This window comes from Metopolophium dirhodum, chromosome 1 (assembly GCF_019925205.1).
Source record: "Metopolophium dirhodum isolate CAU chromosome 1, ASM1992520v1, whole genome shotgun sequence".
Taxonomy (NCBI): domain Eukaryota; kingdom Metazoa; phylum Arthropoda; class Insecta; order Hemiptera; family Aphididae; genus Metopolophium; species Metopolophium dirhodum.
The window spans coordinates 89688998-89703839 of record NC_083560.1 but is presented as its reverse complement, the minus strand read 5'-3'; the positions used below and the strand labels follow the sequence as shown (position 1 = coordinate 89703839).

At 27.3% G+C, this 14842-nt stretch overlaps 3 protein-coding genes across 3 annotated transcripts; 2 read left to right on the top strand and 1 right to left on the bottom strand.

The window, feature by feature from the left end:
- The first annotated feature begins 349 nt into the window (after positions 1–349).
- Positions 350–898, top strand: LOC132944575 (uncharacterized). Its single transcript, XM_061014013.1, has one exon. The coding sequence runs from the start codon at positions 350–352 to the stop codon at positions 896–898; it is 549 nt and encodes a 182-aa protein (XP_060869996.1).
- Positions 899–7098: 6200 nt separating this feature from the next.
- Positions 7099–8512, bottom strand: LOC132944564 (uncharacterized). Its single transcript, XM_061014002.1, has 5 exons — positions 8468–8512; positions 8231–8368; positions 8039–8125; positions 7786–7982; positions 7099–7439 (listed from the first exon to the last, which is right to left on the bottom strand). The coding sequence occupies exons 1-5, from the start codon at positions 8510–8512 to the stop codon at positions 7289–7291; spliced, it is 618 nt and encodes a 205-aa protein (XP_060869985.1). The 3' UTR covers positions 7099–7288.
- Positions 8513–9160: 648 nt separating this feature from the next.
- On the top strand, positions 9161–14133 carry LOC132937114 (uncharacterized). The gene is made up of 2 exons (XM_061003937.1): positions 9161–9289; positions 9350–14133. Exon 2 carries the CDS (start codon positions 9888–9890, stop codon positions 13416–13418), a length of 3531 nt encoding a protein of 1176 aa, XP_060859920.1. The 5' UTR covers positions 9161–9289; positions 9350–9887; the 3' UTR covers positions 13419–14133.
- The last annotated feature ends 709 nt before the right edge of the window (positions 14134–14842 follow it).

Here is a 14842-nt window from a genome sequence, read left to right as displayed (position 1 = left end):
TTATTATTATATGGTATGTGATATTATGTAATCAACATTATTATTATCATTATTATTATTATTACCAATTTTGTTTAAAAATAAGAGTATGTATTATTAATTATATCATCAAAGAATCATTATATAATTTATATGTGCCCCACCCTATCAAAATATCCAAGATCCGCCCCTGGAAGGATTAAAGGTACCGACTGGGAAAGGAGCTCGATTACTTATTTGCCATGCTGGATCAAGTAAAGTTGGTTTTGTAAATCGTTCAAAATTGGTATTACGCTGCAAATCGAGTGCTACACGTCCAGATTACCACACACTATTGAACTCCACTATTTTAAAAAAATGGTTTATTGATATGCTCAACAATTTGGAGGAACCTTGTGTAATTGTTATGGATAACACATCTTACCATTCGGTTCTTTCTGTCGATTACCCAAAGTCTAATGAAATAAAATCAAGTGTTCAACAATGGCTCAAAGAAAATGGAGTAGATTTTTCTCCATTACAAACACTCAGTGAATTACGCGAAATTGTAAAGTCTTTAATACCCAAAAAAAAAATATATGAACTCGATGAAATCGCACTTCAAATGGGCCATGAAGTTGAACGTTTGCCGCCATACCATTGCCAATACAATCCCATCGAGTTAATATGGGGACAGGTAAAAGGGGAAGTCGCTAAAAATAATACAACTTTTAAATTTGCCGATGTCGAAAAATTGTTAAATGACGCATTGGACTCAGTAACAGTTGAAAACTGGAAAAAATGTACCGATCACTGCCATAACCTGCAAGAGGAGGATTTCATCAAAGAAGGATTAAGAGACGAAATTTCGACACCAATAATAATGACGATCAATCCTGATGAAAGCAGTGATAGCGAGAGCGACAGCGAAGGATCTTAATTTTTCTTATTAAACATGACTGTAATTATTTAATTATTTTGATTTATTGTATAAAAAAAATACTTATGTGTACACAAATTATATTTAATCTACTTAAAAATTATATATGTATTCAAATAAACTGTAAAAAAAATGTTTTCTTTATCATTAAAAATAATTTTTTTTTTTTTTTTATTTATTAGTTAAAAGTTTATTTACAATCTATACAGTGTATAATGAGTAAGTGTGGTGACTAAAGAATATAATGACGTTAAATTAAAGAGTGCAGGAAGGCTCCCAGCAGTGCCACCTGACGAGAAATTAGGGTTTGAATTTAATTTAATTTAATTTTTTTTATTATTCTTATTATTTATTTTTTTTTTTTAATAATTTTTAATTAAAAAAAAAAAATTATTAAAAAAAAATAAACAAGATTATAAATTGGCGCGCATTTGGGAAACAATGTAATTGCAATTTTAGTCCACGGGTAGCGCTTCGATCGAGTGCCTAGTGCTGTGAAACCGACTATAGTTTGGGCTACACTTACTGAAAAGCGCCGCCGCCGCCGGCTCAATTTATCTGGCAACGACTGTACAAGATGTGACATGTTGAAGCAAGTTTGGTTATTTGTTTTTGCAGATTTGTGTTATGAAAGGATAGCATGGACATCAAATAAACAATATTATATTATTATTTAGATTTTTAGTTGGTAAGCCCAGCATAATTTTCATGATCAATATACTAAAACACCCAAGTGCTTACATTATAAATATTATAAATCAACTGTATTTATAATCAATGATTATAGTAATTCTACTCTTTTACCTTTTTTTTAAATTTATAGATTAACTTTAATTCAATGTATTACATCAATAATTGGAGTTGAGTATATATGTATATACCATTTTTAATAGATATATACCTACTATACCTACTTATTTTTAATTTTTTTTTACCGAGTACTTTTAATTTTTATGCAGACTTATACTTAAATTAATATTCATGTATGGATTTGTATATTTTTTACTTATATTAATATTAGTGTACTACTAGTTAAAAAACATTTGAATCTCTTTATTCTTACAAACTTCTTTAACTAGATAATATTCAATTATTTCAATAACCACGAAGTAACCAGGAAGCACGTGCTGGACAGTACACGTCGAGTTTGACGTCGTCCACGTCTCAGCAAAAACCTCCTCAAAAATCGTTGACTTCCAAATCTCGTTACCCGACTGCACCAAAGGTTCTAGCTACGACCACCAGCTCATTCCCCGTGGTTACCTGTCCATTATGTACAAAATCACATTCAGTCCGGAAGTGTCCAACCTTTCTTTCAAAATCACCAAATGATCGTTTCCAGCTAGCCAAGACCCATCGTCTGTGCATGAATGTGCATGTGGATGAATTTAGCGCTTTTCTATTTGAAAATAAACTTAGATTACTCAAACGACAGTTGCGGAAATCTGATAGACCTCTTCAACAACTCCATAGGAGGTACTTCGAGGAATCTATTAATATGACGAAACCTGTTAACCCCTCATTAGTAAATGAGTACACAAAAAAACATTTAGAAGGTCCAGTTATTGAAACTTCTGATGTCGATAAGCAATATAAAAAAGCTAAAATTAAGAATCTCTGTATACATATTATAAGTCCTGATAACTATTATATGTTACACGATAAAAGTATAATAGTTATCAGCAATATTGTATTTGATAAAGTTCTTAAATGTATGACAGTTTTAGGGAAAAAAATATTTTAAGTATTCAGATATTTATAAAATACCATGTAATTCTTCAATAATTGATTGTTGGGTTGTTGAAGATTTAGAATCTAACTTCCTAAGTTGGCCAATATTGGAAATAAAATACAAGTGTCTGGCCTTACCTATTTATGCTGGTAGTGATAAGTTAGCCATGTTTCCAATTTTATATGGTGATTGTTCGCAGATGTAATTTTCTGATATTTGCATCCTACTATGTTATATTTTATATTCAATTATTGTAAAAACTGTTATAAATTTAAATATTATTTGCGTATAAACATATCATGTAATATAATATATACACTAAAAAAAAATACTTATTTTGTAAATACTTTTAAATTTTTATTAGACTTAATTTGTCCTACATAAAACTGCAATGTCTGAAGAAAACAAAATATGGAGTGTTGTTGAATTTGACAATGGCAGCATCCATATAGTCCCTCAAAATTGGTTTTTTTTTGACAAATCCGCAAAATTAAAATGTTATTGGCCAACTCAAGGAACATTTAAAACGATCACCGCATACATAAAAACAGTTAAAAAAATGGCTAGCCCTGATGAAAACTGGCCGGTATTTAAAGCTCAAATTTTATCAGGTTCTGGTAATAGTTGAAATTTTTTAATTTCTACTAATAATTTTTACTTTGATTAGATGTCAAATAATCTCTGGAATAATTTACAGATGATTTTGATGTTGCCTACAAGAAACTCAAAAAAGCAGAAACTTATACTGATTTAACAACAGATGCCAAACAAGACGAGCTTAGCAGAAATTTAAGGCACAAAAAAAGAATAATAAGTTCATCATCGTCAACTGATGAAGATAATTCATCTAAAGTTACTTTAGTTAAACTACCTGCTGTACCAAAACCTCCTTCAAGAGGTAATAACAATACATTAGTAAACCTTCAAGTGACTATCAAACTGATTCAAGTAAAGATCTCTTATAATATAATATATGCTTTAAAGATAACATATTTATAGTTCAATAATATGAGAAAAAGATCTAAATAATATATAATTTATTTTAATTTAATATTTTAGAACTTTTCCATCCTAGTCCAAGTTATGATCTTACAGTGACCATCCAAATAACTCGCGTAAACATAAAATTAATTACACTTAATTTAATAAATATAACAATTAAATCTTGATGTAATCTTTATATATGAAATATTTTAGAAAATGCATGTCCAAGTTCAAGCTACAATGACGACAAACAGATTATATATCTATTCCAAAAAGGAAAAAACCGTGAACGACGCCTTTCTAATAATGATAAAATTTAATATGCATATATTCTTATACAATATACATCATCATATATTTGTAGTCATCAAATCATCTATCTAGCGTGTATATATATTATGTATATGAATTGTTGACATGTTCACATAATATAATTTATTGCAGACATTGCATATATATTGTTAATAAGGCTAAATTAAGTATATTATTAGACTATACAATGCATGAATTATTTTTATATTCAAGTATACATTTTGCACATATTACTTGTTTTAGATTTTCAAGACCGAGTATTAAGACAACTATCACATATAAAACTTCATTTATTAAAATTAGATGAAAAAGTTTCCTCGTTAAATTATCCTTCGCCACAAAACACGAACATTGATACTTACGATACGAATATATTAGACAATTTTCCTCTTAAATTTGAACTTGATTTACAAAATGTTGAAATAAAACTAAAAAATGATGAAATTTATAAGTCAAACATGGTATGATTTGAGTTTTTGAAATTTATTATTTAGGTTCAATTTAGGTTCCGGAAATCCGAAAACAAACATGCCGGTGCTATCTTGACGTAGCACCGGCACTTTCTCCAAGCACCTCAAATTGGTATCAAAATGTTGCTACTAATTTGCTACATTTTGCTACGTTGTTCTTGGAATTTGCTACTCCCTGGTTTTTCCAGGGCCATATTCACGTGGGCTCCGGGAGCCCGGCTCCCCACTTTCCCACTTTGTGCAAATTTTTTCGGACAAATTGTAAACAATTGTAAATTAATTGTAGATAATTTGTAATCCAATCCCTAATTTGTAATTCATCTGGGAGCTCAGGAATATTATAATATATTATTAAATATTTTAAACTGTTACTGGGTGCGGCAGAGCCGACTGACGAGTTAGTAGGTAGTATATGTAGGTTCTATCCCAGTTTTTACAATTACAGGGAGATTTAAAAACGGTTATCCACGACTTTCCCCCTTGAACGATCAGATTTGTGGGTGCTTACTACCCCAGTTTTTTACTGTTCCAGGGTGATTTAAAAACGGTTATCCACGACTTTCCCCCTTGGATGAACAGATTTTTGGCTGCTTTCTATCCCAGTTTACACTATTTAATTTTTCCAATTTAAATTTTACCAAAAAAAAAAAAGATATTTACTCAGTTTCACAACAAGTGATTATTATTATTTTTTGCCCATACAAATATATTTACTGTTTCCAGTTTTTTACTGTTCCAGGGAGATTTAAAAACGGATATCCACGACTTTTCCACTTGGACGATCAGATTTGTGGGTGCTTACTATCCCAGTTTTTACAATTACAGGGAGATTTAAAAACGTGTATCCACAACTTTCCCGCTTGGTCGATCAGATTTTTGGCTGCTTTCTATCCCAGTTTATACTGCTTAATTTTTTCAATTCAAATTTTACTCAGTTTCACAACAAGTGATTATTATTATTTTTTGGCCCATACAAATATATTTACTGTTTCCATTTTTATCTTACTTTTTAATTTTTTCATTATTTTAACTTATATACAAAAATAGTAATTAAATAACTTGTAGACTCATGGCCTAGTGGGCTAAGGCGTTGAGTGTAGAGTTTGATAAATTTAAATTTAGGGTAAGTATGTATGTTAATACTACACCCAGTGTCATAGTCCACTATACCATGGGTCTACATTTTTTTTGTTTTTTTTTCATGTTTTTATTCATAAACTGTAATTTTTAATTTTATAATATATTATGTTTCAATTTTCGGGTTATTAGATTTTGTAATAACTGTTTATAATATGTTATATAATAACGCACAACTTAATCTGTATCAGTTTATTAGTAACCGTTGAATTGTGCGTTATTATTTACAATGGACTTATTAAAAGAAATTGAAAGAGACATTTCAGAAATGGGTATAATTCATCCATCACATTTTTGTTACAAGGAATTAGCTGAATTGTATACATTATTATCAAAATTAAAAAGCCACGCTATTAAATGTGGAACAGAAAAAAACAATAATCATTTTACTTTATGTGCGTGGTCAAATCAAAATTGTGATTGCGGACCTGATACATGTTTGTGCATTGTTATCAATTATCTGTTTACCGATTTGAAAAAAATATTGATCAATAAACAAAAATCATTAGTTAAATAATCACTTTTTAACTTTCATAATGTGATCAAACTGTTATCCAACACACTATATTTGACTTTTTTTTGATTTTATTTTAGTTGTGTTTTTACAGTGTAGTAGTGTTGACTATGCTGCATTTTATTTATTTGTTAAGGTACTAATAATTTAATTAAAATTGGAACATATATTTCAATCGATAAAAATCAATCAATAGGTACGTCAACTCTGCCAAACATTGAAGGCACATAGAAGATTCACTATACTGAAATCCAAACCAAAATATTATCATCTTGAATTCAATAATTAAATCAATACTGCACACATCATGGACGCCGTAGTAGTCAAATCAATATTGGATACCTAGTTGATCAACCTTTATCTGTTATTATTTTATTCATGTGTAACGTAACTAAACAATATCTAATACTAAATGTATTTCAATGGAATAAGTTTATATCTGATGATAGTTTTAATATAATTGTTTGTTCTTTATCCACTGTTCAACATTCAAAACGATTACATTTAGATAATAATTTTTATTATAAAATATGTGCAAAATCTGAATCAGTTAATTTACATCATAATAATAACAGAATCACATTATCCAGTGATAATTTAAATCGATTGAAATTATTGGAAACATGTATAAATGCAAATATCATAGAGTTATCAAATAAATTAGTGGCGTATCAGACTGTTTTCAATAATGCATGTATAATTATCAAGTATGATATTTTATATTTATCACCTGATTGTATTAGAAGTGATTTTATCAGTACATATATTAAAGATTATAATTTCAAAATGAATGACCTGAAGGATGAAGAAAAGTCATTTTTACTTGAATTACAACAAATCCATCACGAAACGTTTGCAGACATTATACTAAAGCCTGATATAACCAGCCAATAAACCAAAATAATCATGATATACGACAAGCTTACTATTTAATAATTAGATTATACCTTCATAATAAACATTATTTATTTTGTCAAATGCATACCTTTATTTAATAATAAATGATAATAATATAATTAATATATTATATATTATAAATAATCTTAAATGTTAACTGGTTAAAATAAACCAAAATATTTTCCATAATATAATCATATTGTATAAATTATTGAATCAAATGTAAGCTTTCTAAAATAAAATTGAATACAAATATTTTAACCGTTTGGTAATAAATAAAAAATACACAAATATTAATGACGGGTTTCATTTAGTGAAACTATAATAATATAAACATATAGTTATTATTTATAAGATTCAATTTTTTTGTTGTTGTTACACATACATTTATCCATTAATAAATCTTGCAAATTATTAAATGCCGATATTATTGTATTGTCAGCTTTATCTTTTTCGTTCAGCATAGTTTTTGCGTTGAACGTTGAGGTTTTCCATCTATTAAAACAAATTAATGATTGTATATTATAAATGCATATATTTTCATATTATCATAAATATTTTATCAAATAAACTAGATGACACAATTGTTGAGCAGTTAAATATTTTACATACTGTGTGAATATTATTAGTATCAACGACGAAACATCATCATACCTATATTCACAAAATTGCTTGGTTGTAAGCATCGTGCCTATTTAGGTTATAAAATAGTACTATGGCATGATATGTTTCCCCAATAATTTACAAATATTGTACTTAATTTTTTTTTTTTCTTATTCATTTTAATGATACCTAGTGTAAATCTTAATATACTCTGTTTATACAAAATATTAATAGTTACCTGTCTTTTGACTCTACTTTTTCCATGTCCGATGTTTTGTATTTTTGAATAACCAAATAATCACTTGCTGTTTTGATTTCGGGTATTTTGATACAAAAATTTCCACCATCTGATTTTTTTACGCGTATGCAGTTTTCATTAACCATAGTTGTTAAACCATTATATTCTTGTTCCAGTTTTAATAAATGCGACTGAAACTAAAATCAATATTAAATTGATAAATATATTATTATTAAAATATGGAATATTTTACTTTCTGTTTTTTTGGTTTAGGTTTTATAACGGTTTCAGGTTTTTTAGAATTCTGCATTTGCTCATTTTTCCGATGATTATAAAGTTCCTAAATTTATATACCCATGTTTTTAACATATTGATGTGTAATGTAAGGAAATTAAGAAAAAAGTTTATGATATAATAATAATAATAATAATACCGGTGCACATACATCAATTTCTTCATCATCTGAATTTTGATCGCTTGTGTTGACCATTATTAATTTCTGTTTTTTTGGTTTAGCTTTCATAGTGATTTTGGGTTTTTTAGAATTCTGCATTTGCACATTTTTTCGATATGAATAATGATCCTAAATTTAAATGATTATGTTTTAAACTTATTGTTAATAAATGGTGTTAAATTAAAGTATATTAATAATATATTATAATTATTATAATAATGTACTTACATTGATTTCTTCATCAGCCGAATTTTGTACACTCATGTCGGACATTATTACTATGCACTCGTATTGCTTAAAATTAACTGATGAAATTCACATTAGGTCTCTTTATTTTATATAAATTAATATCTATGATATATAGTAATAGTCATGTCAATGCCTGTTACACATGGTGTTGGTAATAAATAAAAACTGATATACACATTGTTTTTAACGATAAACAGAGAAATTAAAAGATATTTGGCATTGACTAATGTGTGGAAAAGCAGATTATAAACTGTATGCCAAAAATCGTTTGATATATCAATCACTTATTCGCACTGCACTATTTTTATTTTTAGTATTTTGTACATCAATGATTATAATTAAAATTTGATCGCATTTTATGTTTACATTAAGATATAAGGTGCCGTGTTGGTAATAAATAAAAACTGATATACACATTGTTTTTAACGATTAACAGAGGAATTAAAAGATATTTGACATTGGCTAATGTGTGGAAAAGCAGATTATAAACTGTATGCCAAAAATCGTTTGATATATCCATCACTTATTCGCACTGCACTATTTTTTATTTTTAGTATTTTGTACATCAATGATTATAATTTAAATTTGATCGCATTTCATGTTTACATTAACATATAAGGTGCTAATAATAAAAATAGTGCCGTGCGAATAAGTGATGGATATATCAAACGATTTTTGGCATACAGTTTATAATCTGCTTTTCCATGTTACTTAAATAGTGGGGTTCATTAGATCAATAATAATAATACTCAACAAGCTGGTATGCAAGAACGCCGCATGCAGCGAGCAGAATATTTCATTGTAAGTTAATTAATTATAACATTTTAATTTTTAAAATATAATCATTTTATTCATTTTTAGCAAAGATATGATACCTGACGACAACCTCGATAATGTAATTAGTCATATACCACCGATCACAATACAACATATTGCAAAATATCCATTTACTCACAGTGAACGTGAAGTTTATGAATATTTTCGCCAGTTGCATTCAGCTTTTGTCGTGAGGGAAGTTCGATATTCATTTGATGATAATATTATCGATATATTTTGCTCATTCGAATGTGCCAATTATATCAATCAGGCGTATTTTGAGTCGAATCTTGTAAATTTAAGTTTAAAAGCGTACCATGTTATGTTTAAGGATATAAATGTGCTACAAATGTATTGTCAAAGACGAAGGTGTTTGGCATGCCAAAAATACGTCACTGTCTGTGACAATCGCAATTTATATGCTGAACCCGAAGAGGATTATGTAATACAAGTATTTCCAATAACCAATTGCACCGTCAATCTACTTCAATCAACAGTTCATACATAACTACATAAGTGATATTTTATTTTAATACGTTATTATATATTTTATTTTAATGCGGTTTTGAATTAATTGTTAAAAATGCCAAAATTTAACCGCATTAAAAAAATTAATCGATTAAACATCACTGGACAAAAATTAGTAGAAATTGAGAAATTTAAAAATAATCGCTCAAAAACTTTTTATTATAAAAACAACGAAAACCTTATTGACTTATTGTCATTTTTAAATTCTACTTCTTCTTCATTAAAATCAAAACTAAAAGAATTATGTTCTTCATCCACATATAAATTTAATTTATTTGTAGACTTAGTATATGAAAATTTAATTACGGGAGAAGTTCGGGATGTTGCATTTAAAACAACAAATGTTTTATGTTATTTTACTTCAAATTTTTCTACCCTTTTTAAAAACATGTTCGATAAATTATTAAATGAACAAGAGTCATTTCTGTTGAAGGGTTCTTCTTGGAGACAAATTAGTTTAGATGGTCTCCAATTAAGAACAAATAAAGTAAATTTACTAGGGGGTTCCTCATTTATAAAATTACCCCAATCAATTTATAATAAAAAAGCAATAATAAACGTAATGAATTATGACAATAGATGTTTTAAATATGCAATTTTATCAAAATTTAATGAAAAAAAAAATAAAAATAATTTTAGTATTAAATATTTTAATTTTTTGGAAAAAAAAAGTGGTCTTAATTTTAATTGTATTGATTACCCTACACCAATCAATCAAATAAAAAAATTTGAAAAAATTAATAACATATCCGTTAATGTTTATAGTTGTGATGATAAAAATCAAATTTACCCACTTCATATAAATAATAACGAAAAATCCGATCATTATGATTTGTTTTTTTTCTCAAATGAACCAACAACACATTATTGTTACATAGCTAATTTCTCACGACTGATTAGATCACAAAGAACAAAACATGAAAGTAAAATAATTATTTGCAAGCGATGTTTTACGACTTTTAATGTTAAACCAAATAAAAACAAGGCATGGGGGCAGCATGGTCTCGATAGGCATAAAGTAATCTGCCAAAAACATAAACTTTGTAAGCCTGTAATGATTGATCCACATGATGACAAATTTATATATTTTAATAAATATAATCGGGCTGACCGAATTCCTATTGTAATTTATGCCGATTTTGAATGCTTTTTAAAACCCACTAATAATATCATAACGGTCAATACTAAAAACACGCATTATCATAAGCCCATGAGTTATGGGCTATATGTTAAAATTGATTACAACATCGTCCCAAAAAAATTAGTAAAACAATTTAAAATTCCTAAAAATCCAATAATTTATAGAGGCAAAAATGCATCAAAGCATTTTATGTTAACTATAATTGATATTTCTACCAAAATTTATTATCTATATAATACTAATAAATCAATGCATAAATTAACAAAAAAGGAAGAAGGTCAATATATTAATTCGAAAAAATGTGAACTATGTTTGAGATCATTTAATAATGAAACCGTATTTAAAGTTAGAGACCACTCACATCTTACAGGGAAATATTTAAGGGCTTTATGCTTAAATTGTAATTTTTCGGCACAAAACCCATCATTTGTACCAGTATATTTCCATAATTTATCGTATGACGGTCATTTTATTGTACGCACCTTAGGCTGTAATGATAATGACATACGCATTATTCCAAACTCGGGTGAAAAATATTTGACCTTTAGTAAGCAAATTTTTGATAAATTTTATGTAAAATTTGTAGACACTTTTATGTTCATGTCAGAATCACTCTCTAATTTAGCTACTAATTTAGCCGAAGATAAAACAAGATTCCGTGAAATTAACCATCATTTTCCTTTAGAAAACATTGATTTAGTTATTCGGAAAGGTGTATTTCCATATGAGTATGTAGACTGCAACTCAAAACTTAAAGATACCTCATTACCACCTAGAATTAAATTTTATAATTCGTTAACAGATGATCATATTTCAAAAAAAGATTACATGCATGCATGCAATGTTTGGGAGAAATTTAATATAAAAACATTAGGTGAATATAGTGATTTATATTTATTAACGGACATATTGATTCTGGCTGATGTATTTGAAAATTTTAGAGATATTTGTTTGAAAACTTTTAATTTAGACGCCTCTTATTATTTGACAGCACCTGGTTTTGCGTTTGACGCAATGTTAAGTTTTACTGGAGTTAAACTTGAGAGATTAACAGATTATTTGATGTTACTCATGATGGAGAATGGAATAAGAGGGGGGGTATGCCAATCTGTAAGACGCTATGCCAGAGCTAATCTACCAGATGTTGATGGGATTAATTATAACAAAAAAAAACCACACATTTATTTGGCATATTTTGATTGTGTAAATTTATACGGCAAATCAATGCTTGCAAGTTTACCATACAAAAATTTTGAATGGTATAATGATTTGACATTAGACGTTACTACTATAGATGACGATGCACCTATTGGTTATATACTGGAAGTGGATGTGGATTACCCCGAAAAATTACATGATATTCATAGCGATTTACCTTTTTTGCCACACAATAGTTGTCCACCTAATTCTAAGATTATTAAACTGCTGACAACTTTAAATAATAAATCAAATTATGTCGTTCATTATAGATTGTTAAAGCAGGCAATTCACAACGGATTAAAAGTTGTAAAAGTTCATAAAATAATTAAGTTTGATCAATCAAAATGGTTAGCCCCTTATGTTGATAAATGCACTAGTATGAGGGTCTTGGCAAAAAACAAGTTTGAATATGAATTTTGGAAATTACTCGTGAATAGTGTCTATGGGAAATGTATGGAGAATCCGCGTAAAAGATTGGATATAAAGTTGATATCAGATGATCGAAAAGCTCATAGGCTAATGAGAAAACCTAATTTCATAGATAGAACTATATATAGCAATGAGTTAATGTCTTTACATTTTCAAAAAGAAAAGATTAAATTTGATAAACCAATCTACGTGGGATTTTCTATTTTAGATATATCGAAAACCTATATTTATAATTTCCATTATGACGTAATGAAAAATAAATACGGAAAAAAAATATCACTATTATACACTGATACCGATTCATTAATATATCGTATTAAAACAAATAATTATTTTAATGATTTAAAATTTGATTTATTGAGTCATTTTGATACTTCTAATTTTCCAATTAGTCACTTTTGTTACAGTGATAAACATAAGAACACCCCAGGATATTTTAAAGACGAATTGAAGAGTGAAATTATGACGCAATTTGTAACGCTAAGACCCAAATTATATGCTTATACAGTAAGTGGTATTGAATACAAAAAGGCAAAAGGTGTAAAAAAGTATGTTAGAGACAAGTATATGACGGTCAATCATTATTTAGATATTTTATCAAAGTTCAGTATACAAAATTCCTCACATTTGGATGCACAAAATGGTGAATCTAGTCAAATTAATGCATACTGTGATATTAACTCAATACAGGCAACAAAACATAATGTTTATTCCAAAACAACCAGAAAAATAGTATTGAGTGCAAATGACGATAAACGTGTCATATTAAAAGGTGGTATTTGCACTTTACCATACGGACATTATAAATTAAACTAATCAAAAATAATTATGAATATGTTTTATTACAAACGTATTTTATAAATAGTAAATCATTTAACTAATTAGCTATTCGACAAATCGTTATCGATGATAAAATTAATTAAGGGAGCTATAGTAACCTAATCATGAAGCAAATTGTTTAATTTTTATATTATAATATATTAATGTACAAAATATAACAATAATCATTGTTTTTCAAATTTAATATTTCTAAAAGTGTTATAATATTTAATTCATTGAACATTTTATAAATTGTAAAAATGGAAAATGTATGTTATTTAATTTGGTTACAAACTTTTTGTTAAAACTATGTATATATTTTAATATTCTAACATTGATCATTAACTTTTATGTATGATTCATTTCTATTTATTTTTTATTATTAAATAATAATATACATAATTGTATTGTGATTGACTTTGGTCGAGATTCATTATGTTAAATTGTAAGTAATATGATTTATGATACTGTAATTATTTAATAATAAATTAAAAAATTGTAATATGCCGGTTCTATGAAGATGATGAAGCAAAATGTATATAATTTTACTTTTTATTGATCCTATTATATTAAATATAGAAGTCTATTTATGTTTATATACTTTAGTTATATTGATTTATTTAAAATATGTTATAATTGGTAAATATTATTATACTTTTGTTAATATCGTTATTCTATATTGTAATTGAACATTGGCCTTGTAAATATTAAATAAAATTAAATAAATAATATATAGAATAATGATGCATTTTATACTTGATCATTCAATTTTGAAATTTAGTGTTATAACTTATAAAATTATGTTTTTAATTTTTTTGAATCTTGTATAACTAAATCATTTGAAACAATATTGTACTTAACCAATTGTGTAATTTTTATATAAACCTGATCGCTTATTATCCCGTGCTAGTAGTATACATCTGTATGTTTACAGTTCATTGACGTGTTGTAACGTAATGATTAAGACTTAATCTGGATATCCCTCCGGGGGGTCACCGATTTACTGAGACACACATTACTGAGATTACACACATGTTGTAAACCTATTTATTCATTACACAAAATTATTTAGTGTATATACATCAAATGTTTACACTATAGTCAAAATTATTTTTTATCAAACCTTACTATAAAACTGAAATAATATTTAATGAAAATATTACAAATTAATAAATAATAGTTTTTTTATTGTTATAAATTAATTCTTAATTATATTTACACAAGTTTTCTTACTTCTCTAGTAAAAGGTACATATTCTACAATTCTATCATGAATTAATAAACAGTAAGCAGTCACACCTGCTAGTGATTCTGAAGCTTCAATTTCCAATTGAACATCTACTGCTGAAGCAGTGGCTGAATCGTTCTGTTTCGAAGTATCGATGACTATAATTGGTGCGTTTGTCAGAAAAGTAGAAGGAC

What these genes read in the sequence shown, in the direction of transcription:
- LOC132937114 (XM_061003937.1), top strand. Translation starts at nt 9,888, where the DNA reads ATGCCAAAATTTAACCGCATTAAAAAAATTAATCGATTAAACATCACT.
- LOC132944575 (XM_061014013.1), top strand. Translation starts at nt 350, where the DNA reads ATGCTCAACAATTTGGAGGAACCTTGTGTAATTGTTATGGATAACACA.
- LOC132944564 (XM_061014002.1), bottom strand. Translation starts at nt 8,512, where the DNA reads ATGTCCGACATGAGTGTACAAAATTCGGCTGATGAAGAAATCAAT. An exon ending in CTAAACCAAAAAAACAGAAA is followed by an intron (nt 7,983 to 8,038) that starts GTAAAATATTCC and finishes TATTGATTTTAG; the next exon opens with TTTCAGTCGCATTTATTAAA. An exon ending in AAAGTAGAGTCAAAAGACAG is followed by an intron (nt 7,440 to 7,785) that starts GTAACTATTAAT and finishes TTGTTTTAATAG; the next exon opens with ATGGAAAACCTCAACGTTCA.